General features: G+C 46.1%; 1 protein-coding gene across 3 annotated transcripts; it reads left to right on the top strand.

Annotated features, from left to right (window-relative positions):
- The first annotated feature begins 1,139 nt into the window (after nucleotides 1–1,139).
- On the top strand, nucleotides 1,140–25,373 carry ASCC2 (activating signal cointegrator 1 complex subunit 2). 3 transcript variants are annotated; one of them, XM_081174840.1, is made up of 19 exons: nucleotides 1,140–1,290; nucleotides 4,202–4,301; nucleotides 6,060–6,221; nucleotides 7,500–7,670; nucleotides 10,172–10,301; nucleotides 10,961–11,028; nucleotides 11,876–11,986; nucleotides 13,011–13,123; nucleotides 13,981–14,055; nucleotides 14,802–14,909; nucleotides 15,662–15,730; nucleotides 16,084–16,158; nucleotides 16,552–16,720; nucleotides 17,319–17,533; nucleotides 18,433–18,552; nucleotides 20,899–21,123; nucleotides 21,449–21,557; nucleotides 22,136–22,212; nucleotides 25,061–25,373. In XM_081174840.1, the coding sequence occupies exons 2-19, from the start codon at nucleotides 4,221–4,223 to the stop codon at nucleotides 25,230–25,232; spliced, it is 2,250 nt and encodes a 749-aa protein (XP_081030966.1). In that variant the 5' UTR covers nucleotides 1,140–1,290; nucleotides 4,202–4,220; the 3' UTR covers nucleotides 25,233–25,373. The 3 variants fall into 3 exon arrangements, with proteins under 3 accessions (XP_081030966.1, XP_081030964.1, XP_081030965.1); XM_081174838.1 differs by having other exon boundaries at nucleotides 22,133–22,212; XM_081174839.1 differs by lacking the exon at nucleotides 1,140–1,290 and adding an exon at nucleotides 1,462–1,625 and having other exon boundaries at nucleotides 22,133–22,212.
- Nucleotides 25,374–27,296: the final 1,923 nt, after the last annotated feature.

Genomic DNA, 27,296 nt, shown 5'->3' with positions numbered 1-27,296 from the left:
ACTGGGTGACCTTGCACCAGCCACTGTCTCTCAGCCTAATCTACCTCACAGGGTTATTCTGAGGATAAAATGGGGAGAGGAAAAACCATGTATCCATGACAGCAAGGTATTATTGGTACTCCAAGGTCTAGCAGATAGTCCTACTTGAGAAATTTCCGACAAATTATAGTGGCTTTAGTTTAAAAAAAGTCAGGTTTCCATCCCCCCCCCACCCTGCAACAGTTTGATTTAATCTCATTTACAAACTAAGAGGCACAAGGTCAGATGGTTCCTACAGTTTATGCTAAAATGCAGTATAAACCATAGTCAGCAAGGTTTCCTGCTCTTCAATATTACTCTTCTTTTGTATTAAGGCACACATAATGACAAAACACAGGAGACAGTGTTATCATTTGAACCACCATTTGGTTAGCAGACTGGTAAACTGTTTATATATATACGTCCTTACTGCCAAAGATATAGAAGTATCTGCGTATTTACATAGGATTCCATTGCAACTGTACCATTTCAATAATGTTATATGCAACTTGTTTTCTCTTCTGTTAAGTTCTTTCTTTCAACAATTCAAAGATATAATTAAAAAATTATTAGAAAGAAAAAAAAATGTATGTCACCTTGAGCTCCTTGGAGTTGGATATCACCCAATTCCAGGTAGTACTGTACAAAATATTAAAGCACAATAAAACACCAATAAAAAAAATCCCTGTACAGGGCTGCCTTCAGGTTTCTTCTAAAAGTCATAAAGTTATTTATGTGTTTGACATCCGGTGGGAGAGCGTTGCCGCCATCGAGAAGGCCCTCTGGCTGAGATGCCAATATTCCTGGTGGCAGAGTATTGTTTCCGGGGCTGGGGAGAAATTATTCCATTTCCAAAACTTTGATGGAGTTTTAGTCAGAGCCCCAGATTTCAACACCATGGAACATCTGAGTAACCAATTTTCTGACAAAAATTAATATAAAAATATAAATAAGTGTGGGCTTACTGAAAACTGTTGAATTGAACTTAATTAACTCTGGTTTCAAAGGGTCTACACTTAATCCTGATCCAACCCTTTATCACCCGCAAAAACTGCAAACAGAACCAAAGCTTCTATCCTGCAGAGGAGCATAATATGACGACTAACAACTGCTACGTTTATTATCTCGGCGGACCTTCCTCCGAACCGGAAGCGCTTCTTCGACCCCGGAAGCACTAGGCCGGCAGGGAAAACCGGGTGGGGGACTATTATTTGAGCCGTGTCGAAAAGAAACGAAAGCGGCCGGGGAAGCTGGAGGGCGTCCGGGCCTCGGGTCAGTGGTTGACTGCGGGGCGCTCTGAGGGAAGGAGGGGAATGAACCGAAGGGGGCGGGGCAGGCGCGCGCGAGAGCCGGAGGAATGGCCGTTATAACGTTACACGGGCAGCGTGGCAGCTGGTGTGGGTGGGGGGGTTGGTGGCCAGTGACGTCGTGACTCGCGGGGTTCGTTAGTGGGTGGCTGGGCAGCGTGGATCCCCGAGTTCGAATCCACACCTCCAGCTATGATGTCGTCACCAGATGACCGTATATTTAAAGTTCACCATTTACATTATTTTAAAGTTATATTTTGTTAAACCCTTGCCTTCCTCCCTCCCTCCAAGGAGTTCAAGGTAGCATGGCCGGCTCTCCCTCCTCCCTATCCTCTCAACAACCTTGTGAGAGAGGTTAGGCAGAGGGGCTGGAGTGGGTTCGAAAACCCCTTTCAGCATCATCATAATAAATAACAACAACAACAACAACAACAATAATAATTACAATAACTACGTATACCTAGCCCATCTGACTGGGTTTCCCCAGCCACTCTGGGCGGCTCCCAACAGAATATTAATACAGTGGTATCTCGGGTTAAGAACTTCTGGAGGTCTGTTCTTAACCTGAAACAGTTCTTAACCAGAAGCACCACTTTAGCTAATGGGGCCTCCTGCTGCTGCCACGCCGCCGGAGCCCGATTTCTGTTCTCATTCTGAAGCAAAGTTCTTAACCCGAGGTACTATTTCTGGGTTAGCAGAGTCTGTAACCTGAAGTGTATGTAACCTGAAGCGTATGTAACCCGAGGTACCACTGTAATAAAAATCATAAAAAAGCAATGAAACTTCCCTAAACAGGGCTGCCTTCAGATGTCTTCTAAAAGTCAAATAGTTGTTTATTTTCTTGATATCTGATGGGAGGGCATTCCACACGGTGGGCGCTACTACCAAGAAGGCCTTCTGCCTGGTTCCCTGCAACTTCACTTCTCACAGTGAGGGAACTGCCAGAAGGCCCTTGGAGCTGGACCTCTGTGTCCAGGCTGAATGATGGGGGTGGAAGCGCTCCTTCAACAGTGATGTTGGTGCTTGGTGACTTTGCTTATTTACATTATTTTTTTAAAAAAATTAGTTGTGTTTTATTAAGGCAATGCTCAAGGCGATTTACCTGGTTCTCCCCCAATCGTTCCTCTCAGCAACCCCGTGAGATAGGTCCGGTTGAGAGGAAGTGGCCAGATTTCCCCCTTCAGCAATTGGGTGACTTCATTTTATACACACACATTTACAGTATTAATATTAATATTTATTTACATTTATTATTCTGTTTTGCGTCCCACCCTTCCTTGAAGAAGCTCAAAGCAGTGACCTTGCCTCCCTCCCTCCCTCCACCCCCCATCCTCTTGTAAGTTAGGCTGGGTGGCAGTGATGGCTCAGTTCCCACCTTCAGCATTGACTTTGTCACTGGGTGACATAATCTTGGTTTTTTTTAAAAAAAATTAAATTATTGGTTTGATTAAATCAATAATTTGATTATTTTTATATTATTTTAAAAATATTATATTTTATATCCCTGCTTTCCTCCAAAGAGCTCAGGGTGGCATACTTGGATTCCCACTCCACCCCATTCCCCATTCTCCATTTTATCCTCTCAGCAACACTGTGAGGTAGGTTATGCTGAGAGGTAGGGACTGGCCCAAGGTCACCCAGTCAACTTCCTGGTCAAGTGGGGATTTGAACCCTGGCCTCCCAGGTCCTAGTCCAACACCCTAACCACTTCACCGCAACCAACTCCTTCCCAGCTTAACCTCCCACACAAGGTTGTTGTGATATAAAACTGGGAGGAGTACACTGCCTTAAGCTCCTTGAAGGGGGGTATATATGTAAGAAATAAATAAATAAATTAGATTTCATCTTCCCTCCTTTCAGGGAAGCATTAAAAAAGAGAGTCATACTGTTTTGGTTCTTACTCTTTGCTGCATCACAGTGTTGACTCATGTTATGTTTGTTGTCTGCTAAGACCCTAGATCCTTTTCACATGTACTACTCACCTCCTCCTGTTGTGTTTTGAAATGACAACAAATCTGCATAGAGTGAAGAGATCAAGTGTGATATATAGACCTGATAATATATACTCACCTGTTCCACCTCTGATTAACAGCTCAAGCATCTTAGAAATATACCATAAGCTCTTATGGTTATCTCCCAACTGCATTCCAGAGAACCCCAATAAAGCTAGTAATAGGAAACAAGCTTGGCTAGATGACAGTATAGGAATGCTGTCGTATACTTAGCCAGACCATTGGTCCATCCATTTCAGTATTGCCTCAACTGACTGGCAGTGGCTCTCCATGATTTCAGACAGGTCTCTCCTAGCTCTACATGGAGATGCTGGGGACCAGACCTGGGACCTTCTGCATGCAAGGCACAAGCTCTAGCCATTTAGCCAGACCACAGAGTATCAGCCTGAGGCAATGGCTGCTCAGGAGTCCACAAGAGAGCTAGTCAGAAATGTAGCCCACTGTACAGAATCGACTCCAGATCCTGCTGAATTATGACTCCCTTCATTTCTGATGGTTTACTATGCTGGCTGGGATTGACAGGTGTTGGAGTCCAACAACACCTGTCCCCATCTCTGATTCTGTTGCCTTTAAGATATTTGTATTGCTTTGTACACCTTAAAATTCCCTTACTCTCTGGTGCCTATTCATGAAGCGATGACCAATATCTCTAAATTATGCTTAGCTCTCTGGGCCTCGTGCAGGAAGCCCACAAATACTTTTCCTTCTGAGTTGCACATCAGCTCCTCTGTTTGTGTAAAAAACATAGCAGATGTCTCTAGGTGTGGCTGTTGTACTAGGAGCAACCTGTCTTGCTTGTTGCTGGTTGTGCATTCTTGAAACAGTTCCTGATGCAACCTGTGTCTATGTGCTTATGTTTTAAAGGCAGAGATAACACGGCAGCATGCCAGCACTGCCACTGGATGAGCTCCAGTTTACAGAGAAAGATTCACTGACTGGGAAGATGAAAACTTTACCTGCCCTGGTAAGCGGGGTGCTTTTATTTTTTTTTGCAGTTCAGAAGCCTGACCCATTCTCTTCTTATTTTTGTTAATGCATAGAATAAAATTAGCTAAGGGGTGAAAATGCAGTATATGACTCGTTTAACTTGGGGTGGGAACCTCCTGAGCATGTTTGACTCCAGCTTCCATTATCCCTCAGGCAGCATGACCAATAGTCAGGGATGGTAGAAGCTGCACCCCAGCAACATCTAGAGGGCCACATGTTTCCCTCTCTGGGCCTACACTGGCTGGTTGCAGGTTTCTATGCTATTGGTCCTATGCTCCTGAAGGTTTCAGACAGGGCACTTTCTTAGCAATACCTGGAAACTCTGAGGATCAAACCCAGGGCTTTCTGCATGCAAAACAGTTGCTCTACTGTTTTACTGTTCCAAAAAGACAATTGGTCCAAAAGCAAATCAAGTGCAATAACAAAATAGAGAATTCCCTTCCTCTTATTGCCTGGCATTCCTGGTTATAACTGGAAACCTATGTTAACCCTGTAAGTTCTGATTCTCTTCACAGTGATCTGGCATCTGTCCACTGAACTGTAGGTTTCCTGCACTAAAAACAGAAACTGCCCTAAAAATAGCTGAAATTAGCAAGCTGTGTAAATTATGCAGGATTTGTTTTGTCTAATGCATTCTGTCATTGTTTCTATTTTGCATAATTTATCCTGCTTTTCTTCATTATGGAGAAAAGCCAGAGCCAGTTGCTGTTTAGGGCACCACAGCCCCACCCCTACCCACCAGAAATCTCATTTGGCCTCCTCTCTGGCTTCTGATTTTTTCCTCCCTCTGCTACACCAGGAAGGTTTTCTCAAACTTGTCCCAGCGAGCTCTCTAGCTGCAAAACCAGTTTCATCAAAAACCACAGTAGGACACTAAAAATAAAAAATGGAAAAACTAAAGCAAAACCTAAACCACATGGAGCAAAATAAATGGATATGTGCTTTTCCTGTGAGTAGCACTGAATCCACAATTCCCCCTTCCAGCTCCCTTGAAAAGCTGTCACCTGTGCAGTCACAGTAGAGACTACTCCATTAGGGCAAATAGGGCACTCTAACATGTCTGCCTCCATCTGCCTGCTTTCTCACTTACTGCCTGTCAGCTTCTTCCTCCTTAGTCTCAGTGTTGCCCTCATGGAGCTCAGTAGGGAGCAGGAGGATGGAGACAAAACTAGAATTGGTTGGCTCTGCCTCTCATTGGTTTGGCTCCGTCTACTGATTGATCCCATGCCTTCTGCCCTACCAATCCCAATAGACACTGGTCACCCCTGGAATACGGGTTTTCCATTTTCACACTATGTTGTGGCTGTTAGTACAGGATCCTGGCATATTCTCAACACATCCAAAGAGTGCTCTCCATCCAGCTTCTGCTATTTTAGTTTTGAAAACACAGGAGCACGAGGAAGGTGCCAGCTCTTATCTTAACAGGAGCCAGGCAGCGTCTGTTGTGACTTCTGCAGGATTCTAAAAGTGTCATTTGCAAAACAAGGAGTTCTTCCCAAACCGCCACTCAGCAGGCCCCTTGCGATGAAAGAGAAACGGGAGCAGTCAGCAAGCCAAAGGCAGCAACAAATGAGGGGCTGGATTCCTGCTAAACCACAGGCCAAGTTTCTGACAAATAGGAGAATTATCCTTGGTGTGCCCAGGTTCTTGAGATAGCTCAGAAAGCCAACACCAAGGACTTCTGTTTAGTCTTTGACCTGTTGACATCCCGTGGCATTCCTCCCCCTCTCTGCAGCATCCTGAAAAGAAAACAGAGCGGTCTTTTGTGCTGTATAAGCCCCCACCGAAAGCCAGAGGCGACCGTGCCCTGCTGGAGGAGTTCTGGGAGAGAGCCAAGTTTGTTGCAGATGACCTGGAGTGGCTTTTGACTCTGCCTCATGACAAATTCTGGTGCCAGGTATAATTTCTTTTGTAAAGGAAGAAAGAAGCATGTGTAGATGTGTTGGTGGTGACGATGAAAGTATAAGCCCTCCTTCTACACTGGGGTGGCGAACCTTTTTTTCATGCTGGAGGCTGCATTTCCCTCCTGGGCGACCTTCTGGGGGCCATGTGCTAGGGATGGGTGGGGCCAGAGGCAAAAGCGGGTGAGACAAAAGGTATGAATCGTTCCTTTCTGCAGTAGGCTAAGTTCCAGTCATGAAGAAGTCAGGCGTTTCTGCACCCCCAGTTGTACACACATCTCTCGATCCAGGCAAATGAGAGACATAAACTGTGTTCAAGGACACATATTGGTCAAGTGAAAGCAGTCAAGGAGGGGGCAGGGAAGGGTTGTGTACTAGAGAGAGTCCTAGGGGTTGCATTTCATCCCTAGCCCTCAGGTTCTCCACCTGTGCTCACAACTCTTAAAGCCCTACCCTTTTTTCTTTCACCTGAGCACTCTAGCACCTGCTGTAGAAGCATCAGCAAGGAGCTCGTAGGGGAGAGGTGAGGAGCCTTTGGCCATCCAGGTCCTGTTGGATTTCAACTCCCATCAACCCCAGCATTGCAGGCAGGCAGGGATGATGGGAGTTTGTGGTCCAACAGGAATTGAGGGGTGGGCTTCCCCATTTCTGCTGCTAGAAGTAAGGGGAAAAAATGTAACAAATGCAGTTTTGATAGTTGAGGCTGAGAGTTATGGGCACACCTTTTGTGGGGTTTTTTTAGGAGTACCTTGAGTCTCTGGTGTTACTGAATAGAAAGTAAAAAGATAGTATTCAGGATCATATTTTATTCAAGCTGTGACATTTTATTTACCAGATTCTTTTATTTATTAAATTGTAAGTTATCTTAATGCTTCCTTCAATACCTCAAAAAGGCATAGCTTGAGATTTTGATACGTGAATCAGGAGGCTTAACCAGCCAGTTAAAAAGCAATTAAAATGGTCAGTGGTCCTATTTATGAAGCATGTTTGACTCTGTAAATGAGTATAATAAAACCTGTAAAGGGGGTGAGGCCAGGCCTCTGCATTACACGCAAGATAAATGTGTGGTGTAATGAAACTTTGAAAATGTCCTGTCCCCCCCCCCCAAGTGTCCTGGAATCTTTGCTTCTTTGGTGCAGCCTTCATCTTAAAATGTTTTGCTCACTTGTTGATTCAACGTGCAATAGACTGACATAAGTTCCTGCGGTGATCTGCTGTCCTGCTAGGCGGCCAGATTTCTTTTTCCCATGAGGCCTCTTGTTTCCTTGTGGCAGGTGATATTTGATGAAACGCTCCAGAAGTGCCTGGATTCGTACCTGCGCCACGCCCCTCGCAAGTTTGACACAGTGGTGGACTTGCCTCCAGAGGTGAATGACCTCCAGAGACGCCTCCATCGGAACGTTTTCCTAACCTTCCTCCGAATGTCCACTCACAAGGAGTCTAAAGTAAATAATTTCTTTACTCAGTCTGCTTTTGAGATGTGTGTACATGTTTTTGTGTGCGGAAAAATAGCAGGTTTCTGTTTGTCTTTCCTAATGGCTTTCCCTTCATAGCCTCTACCTGGATTTGTGTGTGTGTGTGTGTGTGTGTGTGTGTGTGTATATATATATGGCATTCCCTAGGCATTAATGAATAGAAGCACAGTTACGCTCCAATATATTCAAATGGTTTTCGGGAAATGTTAATGTATTTGTTTAGGTATATAGCCCATTCTGTCCTGAAGGCCGAGGTGGGAAAGAACATTTTCTTCTTTCCTTTCACCTTCACAAATAACATGTGTGGTGCCTTTTCAGCCAAAGAGGAGCCCAGTTTGAACCTAGGTCCTGATCCAATATTCTGTCAGCTGTTTCCTCTGGGGGCTTCCATGTACATAAATTGTCTTGCCACCAGGGAGGTTCAATTAGTTGGAACCTTCAAAGAGATGTAGTTCCATGGAGGTTATTTATTTCAGAGGCAGAAAACCTTTATCGTCTCCAGGATCGCATTTCTTTCTGGGCAACCTTCTGAGGGCCACATGCCAGTGGCAGTCAGGGCCAGTGGCAAAAGCAGGTGGAGCAATGAAATCAATCTTAAGGTTTCATAGTAGGCTGGTTTTGACACCCCCCCCTGTCCTGTATCCAGGAGAGCAAGAAGCTTGATGTTTCAGTACATGGTCATGCCAGGCAAAAACACTCATGGTGCAAAGCAAGGCCACTGAGAGGTGTGGCCTGGGGAGAGGAGGTGTGGCCTGGGGGGGTTTCTGAGGGCCAGATAGAGAAGCCTCCATGTCTGAGGTTCCATACCCTTAATTACCTCAACTCTTTTCAAGTTAATTTTCATAGAAGTAACTTCAATACATCCTGTAAGAAAGAAGGCAAAACTGGCTGTTCCTATTGGTTCTCTCTGCAAGAACACCATGGGCTCCCTCTTTCTTTTCCTTTTTTAGATGGATTGTATCCAATGCTTAGAGTAGACCAACTGAAATTAATGGACCTAAGTGAGCCATGTTGATTGATTTTAGTGGGTCTACTCTGAGTAGCGCTAACATTGGAAACAAGCCACTGTTCTTAACTTTTAAAAGCACAGGTGTCTAACGTGTGGCTATCTAGATGTTGCTGGAATACAACCCCCATTTCTGACAATTGGCCATGCTGGCTGGGGGTGATGGGAGTTGTAGTCCATCTGAAATGCCACCTGTTAATCACTTCTCGCAACAACCAGGTGGCATCAGCGGTGTACTTTTCACATATTACCCTCTTTGTTCACTAAGGTCATTGGAAGAGCCTCTTTGCTGTGAATCCTTCCACTTTTCTGAAGTTAGATTCAGGACCATGAACCCCCTCCACTGATGGGTTTTTCAACTAATTGCGCCCCCTCCACTGATGGGTTTTTCAACTAATTGCGCCCCCTCCACTGATGGGTTTTTCAACTAGTTTCTGGCAGTCAAGCAAGAGGTATCCCTTGCCTTGTGTTGGGCTTCAGAGGCACTTGAAAAGCTGTAGACCTCCTTCTGAGTGCCTCCAAAGCTCAGCTGAAACTTGCAGATGCCTGGTCGGATTGATGTAGCCAAGGAATATATCCTTCTCAGTAGTGGTAACAATGCTGTGAAAACAAAACCCTGGGAAATGTTCATAGGTCCTGCCCTGTCACTGTCCTTAGGTATATTATGTGGATGTTTGGAGTTACAGAGGGGTAGGTGGTTGCTTGTGTGCGATTTTATCCTGTTTTACCGTGTTTATGGCTTTAAGATGTCAGTTCTGCTGATTTAGGGAGATGAATTTTAATCTGTGCTCATTGATCATGGTGCTATGTTTTTGTCATGCCGTGAGCTGCCCTGGAGCTTCTTTGGAGGCATGTGGTATCGTCTAAATTCTGAATGCCTATGCGTACTTAAAAGCTACTCTGTAGAGCCTTTTCGCCCTAAATATACCCTGCTCAAAGGATGCTCTGTAAAGGCAGCAAAATCCAGAGCACTTTTAGATCTCTCCAGGCCAGCCCCTAAATCAAGGGCTTGTGCTCTTCCTGCTGACTATAAAGACTGGCTTGTCCTTTGTCCTCTTAAACTTTTACATCACAGCATGAAGGGCAATTACGCACACATGTGCATCATCCCTCCCCAACCCCCTCAGGGCGCTTGCAGTAGAGAGCCAGCGTGGTGTAGTGGTTAAGAGTGGTGGACTCGTAATCTGGTGAACTGGGTTCACGTCCCCGCTCCTCCACATGCAGCTGCTGGGTGACCTTGGGCACACTTCTCTCTGAAGTCTCACAGCCTCACTCACCTCACAGAGTGTTTGTTGTGGGGGAGGAAGGGAAAGGAGATTGTTAGCCGCTTTGAGACTCCTTTGGGTAGTGATAAAGCGGGATATCAAATCCAAACTCCTCCTCCTATCTGTCATGACGACAAAGGGCGTTTTGCTAGTTATCCATAAGCATCTTTCAATATCTTTCTCTCCCTACCCCTTTTTAGGATCACTTCATCACGCCATCTGTTTTTGGAGAGATCCTTTACAATAACTTCTTGTTTGATATCCCCAAAATCCTGGATCTGTGTGTGCTCTTTGGAAAAGGCAACGGTCCTCTGCTCCATAAGATGATTGGTTAGTGAGGGAATGGGTGTGTGTGTGTGTGAAGTGTTGGGGGGCGGCACCCTCTAAAAATCAGGATTTAAATCAAATTTGCCACTTTCCTCAGTCCAATTGGCTTTACTAATTGTGGGAGTAAGGTGTCTGTTTCTTAATTTACTGTTTAATATTACTTTCACTTTGGTCAAGTCAGGCTCCATTATTTCTTTACTAGGAAACAGAAAACCAGCATTCAGCTGCAATGGTTTTTAAAGAGGGGCTGTTCCAAAATGGCCCATTGCTAAGGGACATTAAAGCTTTAAAGCAGGGCTGAGGAACCTTGGACCTGGGGTCCAGATATGGCGCTCCAAGCCTTTCTGTCTGACCCTTGGTATTCACTGGTCCTGCTTTATACCCTCCCTCTGTGTTTTTGCCTGGCTGGAGTGTGTCCTTGAACTCTGATAATGCCTCTCCCTTGCCTGGGTGGAAAATAGAGAGGGATGTGCTAAACCATACTTTGGCTTAATGCAACATTCAGACCAGGCCAATATGAGTTACGTGTAACATGAAGAGGATGCATGGAGATCTCCTAATTAAGTGTGAAGCCTTTTGTGGTGTTGGATATTTTAACCTACCTGAAACCAGTCTTTTTCTCTTTCCTCCCTTTCTTCCTCCCTCTCTACCCTACCCCTCAGAAAACATCTTTACTCAGCAGCCAAGCTATTTCAGTGACTTGGATGAAACCGTGCCTACAGTCCTTCAGGTTGTACTTCTTCTTGGGCTTATTTGAGAAGCTCTGTTCCCATTTGTAACAGTTGTGGGGAAACAAATGTTGTTGGACTCCAGTTCCCATCAGCCCCCAGCCAGTATATCCAGTGTGACACACACACACACCAGAAAATTGGCCTGAAGGAAATATGAACTGGAAGCTGGAAAAAAATGCTCCTTGGCCCCCCTTTATAAGGAAGGGAGTTCTTTCCTTGGAGAGCAGACCTATAAAGTCCCATGTGGCTTGGACCCAGGTGACTTGAAAAATCCTATATGAACCTGCCCAGGTGCTATGATCCTTAGTTCAGCACCTGCTTTTGGTCCCATCAACACCAGAGGCACGATTGTTGGTGACCGAGAGAGAGCCTTTTCTGTGACTGCTCTCTTTCCCAAGAGGGGAAAGACTGGCTTCTTCTTTGTTATCCTTCCGCCAGCAGGCCAAAATCTTCCTGTTCAGACAGGCCTTTGATAACTAAGATTCAGTCTGTGCTGATCTCTGGACTGCTGTCAGGGCAAACTGGATTTTCATTGCTGGTTCTAAATGTGTTCTGATGTGTTTTAATCATTGTATGTAACTAGTTTGATATAATTACTTGGTATTATATAATGTTTTTAAATGTTGGAAGCTGCCATGAATTCCAGCTTGGGATAAATGTGGGATATAAATACATTAAGTTGTTGTTGTTGTTATATTATATAAATTATTATAATTTTTTATTTATTTATTTATTTGTAATAACAACTAAACAACTACAACAATAACCTTGGTCAGGTGATGACCATCAATAAAAGGCAAAATGCACCCAGTTGTATTCCGCTTATGGACCCTTTGTGCCTTCTAGGTACTCAGCAGCATTCTGCATACATGTGGCTTGCAGTGTGAAGGGGCTTCATCCACACCACAGAAGCTGGAGGAAAGAATCCGATTGACTCCTGGGGATATTCCTCTGCAGGTGGGGTGGGGCAGGTATTTCCTGGGACCAATGTACTTCCTCCAAAGCTGGCCTCAGCTTTAATCTTCACCGCAGATACTTTCTCTCTCCCCACCCCACCCAACAGATTATGTCTCATTCTGCACATGGTTGCTAGTAACACATTCCCTTCCCTGTCCTGTGACTGGGTGAGGCAGCTTTTCCTCATCACATGAATTTTCCTGTGCTTTGCGATACACTTTTTCTGTATTGATATTTTATGTGTTTGGTTTTAAAATCTCACTGAACACTTCCTTTCTTTGTATTCTTTGATAAACAGAACCATGGGCATCTGCAATAATTTTTCTAGGGGACAAAGGAAAACACTGATTTGGGGAGATGGGGGTAAGCAGGCTAGTTTCTCATGAAAAATGAGGAGAATATACTGCCTGTAAATTTGGTTTCATCTGGTTCTGCAAATGCTAGAAGCTTGTGTGTGTGTATGTGTGTGTTTTTAAATGACAGCTGGGAATTTGTGGATCAGGGCTGCATAGACACTATATATTTAAAGGACATGACTTCCCCCAAAGAATCTTGAGGAAGAGCTCTGCCCCTCATTTGCTGTCCTGATCACTCAGTTTCATGGAATTTTATGTGCTTAAATGTTCTCCAGATGTTTTGGATGACAGCTCCCGTCAGCCACAGCATGGCCATGTTTGTGGGAGTTGGTCTAAAATGTTACAAGGTCATCAGGCAGGAAAAAGCTGGCTTAAAATTAAAATCTGATGTAAAGAATTGTCGGTTTGCTGTCCTTTAATGCTACCTCTTGTGGTGGGCCTAATAATGGAGCTGACTGCTCTAGGACCTCCCTGGTTCAGATTCTGAGGTGCGATGTTATGCCAACTCTGAGGAGGAAGTGAACCCAGAGACTGGGGCAGGGAGGAGAGGAATCTAGGGCAGGGAATTGCTTTGTTTGGCAGCTTACTTTTAAAAGAAAAATAAAATTGTGCTTTAAAATCTGATTTATTTTTTTTAAATGAAAGGCCTTCCTTTCTTTTCCTCCTAGGAGCTGAAGGATATTGTCCTGTACCTGTGTGACACTTGCATCACCCTCTGGGCCTTTCTGGATGTTTTTCCTTTGGCTTGCCAGACATTCCAAAAGCATGACTTCTGCTACAGGTATATTAGTAGGCTGCCTGTGTGTGTGTGTGTGTGTGTGTGTGCGCGCGCGCGCGCGTGTGTGTGTGTGTGTGTGTGTGCACGTGCTTCAATTCCACTAGATAAGTGTTGTTGGATTCCAACTCTTATCATCCCCAGCCAGTTTAGCCTTTGGTCAGGGATGATGGGAGATGTAGTCCAACTACACTGGGATCACACCAGGTTGAAGAACACTGCCTCAGAAAAGGTTACAGCTGAGAGAGCATCCATTATTATCATCCTCTTCATCACCCTCTATATTTATTTATTGTCATTATCATTATTTAAATTTGCATGACACTTTTCAAAGCAGCTTCAAAACAAAAGATACAAATCATTACAATAACAAATACTAAATCATTTCAAAACGTAACACGACAATCTAACAACTCGGTTTGATTATGTTATATTATTTTAAGGTCATCATAAAACAAGCATTGAAACAGATCAGTTAATGATAGATACAATAAATATCCCAAGGCGATCGCTCATCAAGAATAATAGAACCAGCAACTGCTGTGTGGTAGTACTTAATGCCAAATGGTATGAAAGCTAAAAAGTGTTTCCTAGAGTTGCTTACTAAAAAAAAAATGTGTCAGAGCAGCTTACCATTTTTTGAATAAGGCAAACAGTACCAGATTTAAAATAGCATCTGTGGGGCACCATGTGACTATACCTACTCTAGACAGAGCTATGACCCCCCTCCCAGCTTCCTCTGTATTATCAATATTAGAATGTTGTACACATAGCCTTCCTTGATTTGATTTCTCTCTGTCTCTGTATATAGCTATCTATCTATCTAATTCACAATTAGGTGTGTTTCACTTTTTTCAAAAAAGGCTTGCTGCATTTTATGAGCTGGTGGTACCTGAACTGGAGGCTGCTATTAAGAAGAGGCAATGCGAGGACAGCAGGTATGTTTCCTGTGGAGGTGACCATTCCCCTCTGAAATAAGTGCAGTTGTCCCCTCCAGGCACAAGCCCTGCAATATATCTGCCCAGGTTGCTCCTGCAGCATACCTGAAGTTCCACCATCGTTTAGGAGCAGGTGGTGGCCAGATCCTCATCAGGATCGGCTTTGGGCAGCTGCCCACCTGACAGTTGCCTGACATCACAATGTCATCAGGTGCAAAGTGCAGCTACAACAAAGGCTCTCTCACTCCGTTTTAGCTGTGGGTTCCTTCTAAATTCAGGAAGAGGGTTGTATGGAATCCTGCTGAACTGAGCAGGATTTAACCCCTACTCATCAGTAACTCATCCTGCTCAGTTGTGTTATCTCTGTTCCCTGCTGCAATTGATTGGGCTGGAGGTCGCCCCCCCCCCCCGAGATATAGGAGAGCCAGTAAGGTATAATGGTTAGAGCAGCTTTCTCCATCCTGCTGCCATTTCAGATGTTCTTGGACTAGGGAGGGAAGCTCCATTGAGCTAGGAGAAGTCCTAGCCTGGACTTTCACCAGCGGGACTGCTTAGTTAAATCTAGCCTTTGTACTTAATCATGGCTTTAATGTTTTTTAGTGTTTTATTGAACGTATATACCCCACTTTGGAACCTTGCAATGAAGAGTAGGTTGAAGAAAATAATAGTAATAACAACTACCACTACAACTTCCATTTGCTTCTGTGTCAGAAATTCTCTCTCCCCTCTCCCCTCCCCACCATCAGCTTATTGTCGGATTTGTGGAAGAGGCTGTCTCATTCTCGGAAGAAGATGGTGGAAGTTTTCCATATGATCATAAACCAGTTGTGCCTTCAACCTATTTTGGAAAGCAGGTACTTGTTATGTTCATGGATTCCATGCAGTGGGTTGCCTTTACACACTCATATCTATGACACCAGGAAAGAAACCCCAGAATCAGATAATGATTACAGATGTTGGGGAACAAATCTAGGAGCTTCTGCGTGCAAAGCAGATGCTCTCTCACTCAGCTGTGGCCCTTCCCCTGTCACAGGAAGCTGCCTTATGTCAAGCCAAACCATTGGTCCATCTAGCTCAGCATCTGACAGCAACTGTCCAGAGTTTCAGACAGGAGACATTCCAAGTGCTTCTTGATGGTGCTGGGATTGAGCCTGGGACTTTCTGCATGGAAAGCTGATGGTCTACCACTGAGCAACGGCCCTTCAGTGTACTGAGTCAGACCATTGGTCCACCCAGCTCAGTATTGCCTTCACTTTCTTAGCCTACCTGGGGATTGAGGGGATTGAACCTGGAACCTTCTGCATGCATAGGAGATGCTCTACCACTAAGCTACAGCTCTCCAGGATTTGGAGCAGAGCAGTATCTTTCCCAATCATCTGCCGTTTGAACCTTGAGATGTCAGGAACTGTACTTGGGAGCCCTGAATGCACAGGGTGTGCTCTGCCACTGAGCTCTAGCTTCCTTTCCTAGGAACATGGGCTTGTCTGGGAACTGAACCCAAGACCTCTTGCTCCCAGCTCCAAGGATCAGCCCCCTTGGATGAACAAGCTGCACCTAAGCCTATACAGGTTCCTTCGTTGTTGTTAACATTACCCTCTTGTTTCAGCTGTGATAATATCCAGCCTTACATAGAAGACTTCCTGCAGATCTTCACCTCAGTGCTTCAGGAGAGGAGGTGAGAGTCCTGACTGGGTGTTGGCGGTCCTTTACAACCTCTGGAATATATTTTGTCAATGCAGCCTGGCCTACAGCAGCCATCAGTCCCAGTCAGTACAGCTGTGTTGCAAACCTGCTTTGTCCGGCAACATTAGTGGGGCTGGAGAAAGTCTATGCATGTGTGTACAGTAGGGCAGCTGGCTTGAAAGACACACATCTTTTTCACCCAGGTTATGGGTGGCTCATTACATTTTTAAAAACCTCCCTAGCCATTGAAACTGTTCGGCAGTCCATTTTGCATGTAAATTTCACAAGGCAGGCATTTTTGCTGGGAAGGTCTCCCTAGTAATTGTGCAGTGTTTATATTTGCAGGTTTCTCCGTGATTATGACGAGCTCTTTCCTGTAGCAGATGATGTGAGCCTCCTCCAGCAAGCCTCCTCAACACTGTATCCTTTTCTGCTGGCATTTCTGGGGAACTTCCTTCACCAACCTGATGCCCTCCAGATGTTTTGGACTTCCACTTGCCTGGCTGGGGCTGATGGGAGTTGTAGTCCAAATCCTATGGAGGGCACCACGTTGGGGAAGACTAGCTTGCATCCTCCAAAACATTGCTCCTCCTCAAGGTTTAATGAATGCAGACATTCACCACAATTCAGGCTTGGAATCTGTAACAATAAGGAACAAGGGTGCTTCTGAGAATGTGCAGGTTATCTTTCCCCGAATGCATGAAAATCCACAACCTACCCCTGCACATCTGCCCTGAATGCCAGGGCTTATAGTTACATTGTGTGTGATTTGCATCAGATTTATGTGTGTGGTGCCTTAATGCTGTTGGGCAGAGATGAGACCAGGACAGCTTACATCCTGCAAGGAGTGGACAGTGCCTGGGAGGGAGTGGACAGGAGGAAAAAAACAGCCCACAACCTGCCCCTGCCGGAAACCATGGCCCCGGTGCTGCCCAGTAATACAGAGGGGCTAGAGACACTCAGGGAGGAAAACCACACAGAGGTGAGTCTTCAGGGCATGCTGCTAGCCTTGACTTGCTGCGAACTGGGGAACAAGGTTGTCGGGGAGCTACCTACGTTAGCCATGGAACCTGCATATCTGGGATGGGGAACCCCCAAGTGCCGCTGGACTCTGATCATTGCTGACCATTGTCAGGTAGAAAGCGGGGGGAGGGAGGTGGCTGGTGGTGCCCACTGGTAGGCAGAATCAACTCATTTTAGTTTTATCTGACCTCCCGCTTGAATTCTACAAGGGCAGTACTGAGACTAAGATTATAGGTTGTGCCACTTCCTGGGCTGATTGTAAGGAGTGTTCTGAACAAAGTGGGCCCTGCTGCTCCTGAGAGATTCATCCTCCCTTCCATGTTTGCCTCTTTCATATGGAAATTGCTTTGAGCCTGCATTGCATTTAGATAATGGGGGAAAGCTAGAGGGTTGGGGGTGTGTGAATTTGATTTATGCATATTTGGCACAAAAACTTGATGACAACCTGATGACAACCACCCCCCACCCTGCCCCTGGATATGGTTCTGCACACCCAGCTACTTTCAGCATTGTGACTCTTCTGGGGTAACGTTGCCTGTTGCCTTTGATGTGTCTAGTACGCTGGAGCAGCTGCGGCCCCTGTGTGCAAGGTCTCTGGAGTGGAGCTGGATTCCCTGATCTCCCAAGTGAAGGACCTGCTCCCTGACCTTGGAGAAGGCTTTGTCCTGGCCTGCTTGGAGGAGTACAACTACAGCGTAGAGCAGGTGATCAACAACGTCTTGGAGGACAAGCTGGTGGCAGCCTTGCAGAAGCTGGACCGAGCAATGCCCAGGTAGATCTGGATGGGGGAGTTGCTTCTCTTACCCACTGCAGGCTGCCATGTTCAGTTTTTTGGTTTTGTTTGTTTGTTTTGAATTTTGTATTGCTGGCATGTTACGGATACAATAATAGTGCATCAATAGTGGGTTCAATGTGGACCATCCACACATCATTTTTCTTTGTTAGTAGTTTCAAGGATGCTTTTAATCTGATTTTTACCTTATTGTGGAAAGAAGCATTCTTTTAAACCAGGCATTTGACTAGGAATAAAAAAGTGGCAGTGGTGCTATTTTGTATTATTAATTTTAATTTTGTTTGTTTGTTTGTTTGAATACCACCCTACACCCAGAGGTCTCAGGGCAGTTCACAGAAAAGATCACAATATCTAAAATAAAAATAAAAACAATAACCCAATAACATATTTATATATTATATATAAATATGCATATTTATAATCAGTGTATTGGTGACTGACCTTGATTGAAATCCCCTTAAATCAGCTACAGCATATGTCTGCTGTACATGTCTGCTCAAAAGCATGCCCTGTTGAGTTTGGGCGGTGCAGCTCTCAGATAAGTGGGCTTAGAATTGCAGTTCCAGAGCCACAGGCTGCTGCTTGGTTTTGTGAGGAATTTTTCAAGTTTGTGCTTCTGAAGAGTGTTGTGTAGTGGTTAGAGTGCTGAGTTAAGAACTGCGTCCCCAGGGTTCAGATAGCCACTTAGCCATGTTAAGGCTCATTGGCTGACCATGGGCCATGTGCTCTTTCAGCTTAAGCTCTCCTACAGGGTTGTTGTACAGATAAAATGGGGAGAGGGAGAACCATCTATGTCACCTTGAGCTCTTGGAGGAAAAGTGGGATATAAAAGCAAGAATAAATAAAGTAAATTGGAGGGTTTGATCTTTTCCTGTCAGGTCAGTGAAGCCAGACCCAACACCTCTTCTCACTTCCCGATGCAACGTTTTCCAGAACGATGAGTTTGATGTTTTCAGCCAGGACTCTCTGGATCTCTCCCGTGTGCAGAAAGGCAAGAGGTGAGTTGCCTGGGGCCTGGACAACCCTTTCAGGCTGTGTCTGATCAATGGCTGTCAAGTTAGGAAATATTACCAGTAAAGATAAAGACCCTACATCAGGAGTGGCCCTCTAGGTGTTGCTGAAAACAATTCCACTTAGCCTTAGCAAGCTTGGCCAATAGCTGGGGATGATGGGAGTTGTGGTTCAGCAACATTTGGAGGGCCAAAGCTTTCCTGTACCTGCCCTGCGTAATTTCTGTGGGTTGGGATTGGCGGATCTGTTTTTCTAGCCATCAGTGTTGGGCATTGTTCCTTTTTCATAGTGCTCCAGCTTTTAACATCATTGACCCGGGAAGGTTCTGTCCCTTCCCCTCTCCTCCCACCATGGGTAGGAAGGAATCTGGAAAGGGCCATTTTTCAGAGAGCAGAGGTTGACTTCTGGAGTGTTATCATGAGTGCTGGCTGTTGTAACCAGTATTTTTTAAAACAAAACCTGTTTTTCGCCATTGTTTGGCGTGGTGGCAGCTTCTTTTCACAACCCCTGTTACCTTTCTAATCCCTCCCTCAATTGTTCTAATGCCAGAATACCACCTGAATCAGTCTTCACCAGTCTGGTGGCCTCCAGGCGCTATGGACTACAACTCCCATATGCCCCAACCAGCACAGTCTGCCCATCTGCTGCTCTCAAGGCACTATGATAATTTTTAAAAATCACTTTGCTGATTAAGATTAAGACCACATTTGCACGATACATTTAAAGTACTGTGATCCCACTTTAAGCGGTCATGGCTTCCCTCCAAAAGTTATGGGAGCTGTAGTTTGTTAAGGGTCCTGAGAGTTGTTAGGAAGAGACCCCTATCCCCTTCCTTGGAACTACAATCTTCAAACCGCTCTGGGAATTGTAGCTCCCTCTAGCTGTTTCCTGATGTAAGGAAAGCCAAGGGTGGAGCCCTGGAGGGGACTTCCCCTCTGCTTCTTTGCTTGCAAGGAAGCCTTTCATTAAGTCAACACTGGGATGCCTCAAGCAGCTGGTTGTTCCAGTTGCACTTGCTCCTGAGACATGATCTTCTATCCATGGTATGAGAGGAATGCTGCACGGAAAAGCCCAGACGTGAATACCTTGTATATCCCCGGGAGCAAAGTAATAACAATAAATTGCTGGCTTGGCAGTTAGGAAGCAGATTTTGACATTGTTCCTTGGTAAGGCTTACTGAAGCATAGGGGGTGTGGCGCTGATCAAAAGTGTAGGTTGCTGGTGGGAGTTCCAGGCTTAGCATCTGCAGGATCAGGGCCCAGCATGGAACGACAGCCCCGGGCAGTATCACCAGAAGATGTCTGTAGAAAGGACAAGTCCAAAATGTCATTTGCTTGGCTGGGATCTCAAAACCAAAGTGTCAGTCCAAAGGGAGCGGGGAGCCAGCCAGCCAGGGAAATGGGAAGGAGAAGGTGTCATGCTCAAGAATAAGGAGCGCTCACTTAGGAGGCTACTGATTCAGACCCATCGGTTCATCTAGTGTAGCATTTCAGACACAGAGTCTTTCCCAACCCTACCTGGAGATGCCATTGGGGAGTGAACCTGTGACCTCCTTCAGAGCAGGTGTCCTACCACTGAGCTACAGCGCTTCCACATTACAATGGCAATGTGCTTATATAATATAGACATTGTTCAATTTGTGGAGTATATAAATGGCTAAACATCAGAGGGAGCTGCCTTATATTGAGTCAGACTGTTGGTCAATTTCACTCAGTATTGTCTACTACACTGACTGGCAGCTGCTGTCTCCTAAGCCCTACCTGGAGATGCCAGGAATTGAACCTTTGACCTTTTGCCTGCAAAGCATGTGTTCTGTCACTGCATAACAGCAAATACCTCCCTACAACGAGGTAAGACTCTAGTTCGCATGGTTCCAAATTAAAGGCTGATTTAAATAGGAATTCTGTGTGTCTTATATGGAGCCAGGCCATTGGTACATCTAGTTCAGTATTGCCCACACTTGACTGGCAGTGGCTCTCTGGGTTTTTGAGCAGGGGACAGGGCTCCTGTAGATGCTGAGGATTGAACCTGAGACTTTTTCCATGCAAAGCCGATGCTCTGCCAGTGAGCTAAAGCCTTTCCTTAAGATGTAGGAAGCTCCCTAATGCCCAGTCATGCCATTGGTTCATCTAGTTGTGTGCATTGGCTGCTAGCGGTGTTCTAGGATTTAGAGGAGTTTCTATCAGCCCTACCTTGGAAATGCAGGAGATTGAATCTGGGAACTTCTGAAGCAAATGTTCCACTACTGACCCGTGGCCATTCCCTCGGGGTTTCTGTGTGGAAACCAGATCAGCCTTTGTTCTGATCTGGCTGGGTTTTCCTTGCGTTCCCAGGAGTGACAAAGCCTCAACCAAAAGTCTGGTGAATGACAAGCGCCTTGTGAATGAGCAGAGGGAGCGCTACAGCCAGTACTCTGTGATAGTGGAGGAGGTCCCAGAGCAGAGCGGAGCAGGTCTTTCCTACCCGGATGAGTATGAGGATGAATACGATGACACCTATGATGGCAACCAGGTGGGAGCAAATGACGCCGACTCAGATGACGAGCTGATCAGCAGGAGGTGAGTTTAGAGGCCTTTCTGAATGGAGCCTGCCATAATCATTTGTGTAGTGCAGCAAGTGTGATTTGAAGGGCACTACCTTTCCCTCCATTCTCAGCTACGTCCCATGTGTAGCTTTTCCACAGTCAGGACGCATTCACACCATGCAACTAAAGCCCTGTGATGCCACTTTAAACAGTCATGGCTTCTGAATTCTGGGAGCTATAGTTTTTTTAAGGGTTAGGAGAGACCACTCTTCCCCTCCCAAAACTACAGTTCCCAGAGTGCTTTGAAAAGCAATCCCTCTCCTTGGAAAGTCTCATCCATTCATTTCTCCCTGCATTAGGCCATTTACCATCCCTCAAGTTCTGAGACCAAAAGATCAGAAAGAAGAGGACGAGGAAGATGACAATGAAGAGGAGTTGGCGGCAGCTGATGAAAAGGGGGCTGCAAAGGTGATTGTTGCAGGGCAGCTCTGAAGGGGGAGGAAGGGGTTGTGAGGCAAACCCTCGCAGTGCTGTTCTTTGGGGAGATGGCTCTTTTGGAACAGGCCGGGGAGGCCTCCCGATATCCCTGTGGCTAAGTGGAGCTGATGCACTTCAGCCAATGGAGATGTAATGATAACCACAGTCTGTGGGGCTGTACAGAGCAGCAGCAAGAAGATGGGTCCCTGCCCTGAGGAGGTTACAGGCTAAAATTCAACACAGAGAAGACAGTGGAGGGAGGGAAGTAAGTAAGATGGAGGGGAGGGGAGACTGGGGAAGCGCAAAGGGCCCCAAAGATCCATCTCCACAACAAAGAGCATACTGCCTTGTTGAGGACTAGCCCCTTTTCTGTGGAGATAAGGGAGGTGGGGCCCCTCCCCTTCATCCACACTGCAGATGCTTCTGGGCTCTGATTCCCATCAGCCTCAGCCAGCCTGGCCCATCAGGGATGTTGGGAGCATTAATTAGTTCAACAGCACTTGGAGGGCCCACCAGCATTTTGAACTGGAAATGAACTGGGGCTCCATTCTTTCCTTCATGTGCAGCAGGACCACTTTGTGCAGGACCCAGCTGTGCTGCGGGAGAGAGCTGAAGCCCGGCGGATGACTTTCCTCGCCAGGAAAGGGTAAGATGCAACTCCCCTTCTGTGGCTCCTGGTCTTTCGACCACATGTGGACCAACAGCCCTCAAATAGGGGACCCCTTCAAACAGAGGGCCATATCTGACAACCCTTCACAACAAACAGCTGGTCTAGCTGCCACTGCCGTATCCTTGGGACTTGGAATTCCTGTGTGCAATATTAAAATAGGTGTTATGTTGGCTGCCTTTCAATCCTCTGCTAAGAAAACCAGTTTCATGAACAAGGTTGCGTACTCTTGTTAGAAGATCAGCAAATTCACATTTGAGTTCTTCCAAGAATTCTTGGTTGCAGCCCAGTGACTTGCTCTGTGCTGTATCCAGCTGAGTTGCTCAGCTGACGGGAAAGCTTCCATCAGATGAATGGGGAGGGAAAAACTTTTGGGTGATTACCCCTCCTCATTTTAGTCCTCCGCATCCCCTTAAATCCACTCCAAAGGGTTGGAGGACTTTCTCAAGCAGATGTTTTTAAAGTGGGAGTGTCAGCTGACCATGACTAATCTTATGGGGATGTTTTTAATGTTTGATGTCTTATTATGCTTTGATATCTGTTGGAAGCTGCCCAGAGTGGCTGGGGCAACCCAGTCAGCTGGATGGGGTATTTATATTGTTGTTGTACCTCATTCCTGCTGCTTCCCTGATTAGTTTTAACTTATTTAACATTTAAATGCATTTTATTTCAATGTCTTTTTTTCACTGTCAATTCTCCTTTTCCCACCCATCTTTTTTTTAACCCTGAGCCTCCTAATTCTTTACAAACCACATTTTTAGCTATGGAACTCGCTTCGACAGGAGGCAGCAATCACTGACTTGGATGGCTTGAAAAGAGGATTGGACGGATTTATAGAGGATAGGGCTGTCATTGGCTACTGACTGCAATAGCTATGTTCACCTTTAACTGTGAGAAGCAGTAATGCTTCTTAAGAAAACCACGCAGTGGTGGATGGGGAGGGGAGTACTCTTGTGGTTGAATCATGCTTGTAGGTTTTCTATAGACGCTGTGAGAACAGAATGCTGGATTAGATGGGCCATTGGTTTGATGCAGCAGCCTCTTCTTATGTTCCGGCCTTTTTGAAAGGATGTGACCCACCTCATTGCCTCCCATTTTCTTTTCACCAATTCCCTCATTTTTATTCTGCCCACCACCCCTTTAGAAATATAACTGTGAATATGTAGGGCTTTCCATTCACATATGTGCTGAATTTGATAACTTTGTGAGCACAATCACAAACCACTGGTCAGAACCACTTGGATGAGAGTCCTGGGCACCCTGCAGGATTAAATCAAGGGCTGCTTCCATGACTAACTATCCTAAGGCACAGCCATGTCTACAAATCATAACTGTGACCCCAATGTGTACTGTATTTTTCGCCCCATAAGACGCACTTTTTCCCCTCCAAAAATGAAGGGGAAATCAGGGTGCGTCTTATGGGGCGAGTGTCTGCAAGCCTCGCGCACCCGGCAGGAGGTCCCACCGGGTGCGCGAGGCTTGGGGAGGCAGCCTGTCGCCCGAAGCACGGGGAGCCCTCGGGAGGGCTCCCCCTGCTTCGGGCGAGTGTCTGCAAGCCTCGCGCACCCGGCAGGAGGTCCCACCGGGTGCGCGAGGCTTGGGGCGGCAGCGGACTGCTTGCGCGCACCTAGAAGCTTGGGGCGCGCTGAGCTCAGCACGCCCCAAGCTCCTGGTGTAGCGCAGCGATCCGCTAGCCCTGGGAGAGCCCCGCGGCTCTCCCAAGACTAGCGGACTGCTTGCGCGCACGCAGAAGCTTGGGGCGCGCTGAGCTCAGCACGCCCCAAGCTCCTGGTGTAGCGCAGCGATCCGCTAGCCCTGGCAGAGCCCCGCGGCTCTCCCAAGGCTAGCGGACTGCTTGCGCGCACGCAGAAGCTTGGGGCGCGCTGAGCTCAGCACGCCCCAAGCTCCTGGTGTAGCGCAGCGCACCTGGGGGGGAAATAAAATTTTTTTCCTTTATTTCCCCCCAAAAAATCTAGGTGCGTCTTATGGGCCGGTGCGTCTTATGGGGCAAAAAATATGGTATTTACCCGGTTAGTGTGAGGGCACTTGAAGGCTTCCACTAACACATGATTTACTCCTTTTGTCCTGTCTTCAGCTGTCTGAAGGAAATAAAAGAGGCAGTGTCAGAATTCTGATTGGTGGAATGGAGAATAGTATATCTCTAGTGTTCTGTTACTTTGAGGGACTAATATTTAGAAGTATACCTGAGAGCCTTTGCAGTTTAGTGGTCAGAATGTTGGACGAGGACTTGGGAGGCCTGTGTGCAAATCCGCACTCAACCAGCCATGAACTTCACTTGTGACCTTGGGCCAGTCGATGTTTCTTAGCCCAACCTAACTCACAGGGTTTGTGGGAGGACAAAATGGGGAAGGGAAGAGTCACAGATGCTGCCTCAAACTCCTTCAAGGAAAGATGGGGTACAATGTATAATAATAATCAAGCACAACAATCTTGGGAGGGGAAACTTGGGGGATGTTGAATTCCTGCTTCCATCTGCCCAGCATGACCAATGCTCAGAGATGATGGGAGATGTACAGCAGCTTCTGGAGGCCCACTGTTCCCCTGGCGGAATTTTTAAAACTTTTCGTTACTTGGACACTGCCACATTTGACATATAGAGCAGTATCACTTCTGAGATGGCTGTCCCTGTCTTTTCTACAGATTTTGCATTTCAGGATTACTGTGACCCTCTGGTGCTCAGACCCATTAAGTTTCTGTTGACCTGTACTGCTTCCCCTCCCCTCCCTTTTCTTACACTACCAGTGAGATTTGTTGTGCCTATTTGGTGGAACTTAGCAATGGAACTTTTCTTCTTCCTCTTACACAGGCACAAGCCGGACAATTCAGGTGTCATTTTGGGCAGCGCCAAGGGACACGGCCAGAGCCGAGAGACAGTCCAGGAGCGCAGGAAGAAAGAAGCCAGCAAAGGGACCAGGGCTAATCATAATCGGCGTGCCATGGCAGACCGGAAGCGAAACAAAGGCATGATCCCTTCCTGAAGAGGTGGAGAACGGGGCAACTCTTCCTCTTAGAGGCTCATAGTGCAATGCCTTTATCCCAAGGGACAGTACTTTTCCGTTCTAGTTTATGGAGAGCATCAGCATGTAACAACCAGCAACCCATTACACAGAACTGCAACAGCTGTGCATTGTTATTTATAGGGGAATGCAACAAATATATTTATGCGGACACAATGGACCTTGCTGTGCAGGCAGTTCCTTGTGAACATTTGTCAGCACCAAAGATCAAGTTCCCAACTAGTCCACCAGCTTTTTTGCAAGCCCACAAGCAGGGTGTGAAAGTGAGGGGCTACTTGTGTTCTGCCTCTAGCCTCTGTTGTGCAGAGGGGTACTACTTCTGGGGGAGGGGTCGTAGCTCAGTGGTAGAGAAGCTGCTTTGCATTCAGAAGGTCTCGGGTTCAATCCTCAATATGCCCAGGTACGGCTGGGAAAAGGCACCTGCCGGAAACCCTGGAGAGCTGCTGCCAGTCAGTGTAGACAATACTAAGCTAAATGGGCCAGCGATTTAACTCCATACAAGGCAACTTCCTATGTCCACCTGAATAGGGGGCCCAATGCCCTTTTCAAGAAATCTATAGATTGTTGGCCATCATCTCCAACTTTTATTCTTAGCGAATTCCTAAATTACGCATCAGGATTGTGTAAAGTACTTCATGCTTTCAATCCTGCATCATGTCAATTTTTTTCTTACTGCCCAGACCAGCCTAGCTCCAGCAAGCAAGATGGTGAGCTCATGTATCTTCAGACCATGTTCTGGGCTATTATTATTGCATAATGATGTTATATTTGCAACCTACTTCCGAAATGCTCAAAAATAGAGGATCAAAGGGCGGTCAGAGAGTTCAATGGGGAAAATTAAGAAACGCCTTGGAAGTCGTTTGACTTCCGAGGTGCGTTCGAAAACAGAAGCATTCACTTCCGGGTTTTCGGCGTTTGGCTTTAGAAACGTTTGGCAGCCAAGACGTTTGAAAACTGACGTTCGACTGTACTTTGTACTCTACTGTAGTAGGCAAGTGTGAAATCTGTGTGTAGGCATCTCATGAGCCTAAATGGGGATGAAGATCTTTAGAAACGGGGGCCTTACTTACCACTTCCTGAAGACTCCCCAAAATGCTAAGGGCTGGGAAAAGAATTGGGGACAAAGTAAGGCATGTGTTCTTAGTTTTCCTCCCTATCCCTCCAAAAGAGAAAGGGGAAATAGATGTTAGAATTTGTACTTCCTGATGCCACACACACCCCGTCCCACTTTTGAACTTCGACTAGGCACTCCACTTACATTTTTTCACTAATAGGCTGATTTAGTCACCCGTCTCTTCAACCCATTCTGTCAAATGTTTTCTTTGATAATTGCAGCCAGTTCAAACTCCAGCAAGGTTGAGATTCCTGTCCGTTAAATACGTGTGTCTTGTGCTTATACCCAGGCTGTGGGGCTCTCCTATTCCCCCAGCACACAGCTGCTCAAATATCTGGCATCAATGTTATTTTGATGCTGGGCATACATTTATTGTACCGGCCTCAGCCGGTCCATGAGAACCCCTGGGGCCTGCCCAGCAGGTGATGGGCTAGAACACACTTTGACACAGCTCTGAAAAGCACTGATGTGTCAAAAGTTGTGCACTGACATTTTCTCATAAGGAACCAAAACTTCAGCCTGTCAGTTGGATGTTCTTTAGCAACAAACCTTACCTAATGTAATTCCACGTTAAGTCTAGTGCCAAGATTTGAATCAGTGAAATGAACCAGCTCAGCAGCAGGCGGACCCCAAGAACAGGCACTTGAAATCTGATAGGATGGCATTTTCAGTCAATACTGCAGCATGGAAATCAGCCAAAAGAAAGGCAGCATAGAGTGAGCTTTTGCCGATTTGGTCAGTTCCTGCATAATGGTTTTACCTTGTCTGCATTGATCATGAAGCGTCAGCAGCTATTACAAGTTAGGAAGGGAAGATTTTTTTCCATTTGTCCAGCACTGTAGCAAAGTTTTAAAAGAGTTAAGAACAAAGGAGTCTGGCTTATAGCAGGGTCAGGCCATTGGTCCATCTAG

Source organism: Podarcis bocagei (assembly GCF_964188305.1).
Source record: "Podarcis bocagei genome assembly, chromosome: 16".
In the NCBI taxonomy this organism is placed as follows: domain Eukaryota; kingdom Metazoa; phylum Chordata; class Lepidosauria; order Squamata; family Lacertidae; genus Podarcis; species Podarcis bocagei.
The sequence above is the reverse complement of the archived record's forward strand: the minus strand, read 5'-3'. Positions and strand labels throughout refer to the sequence as shown.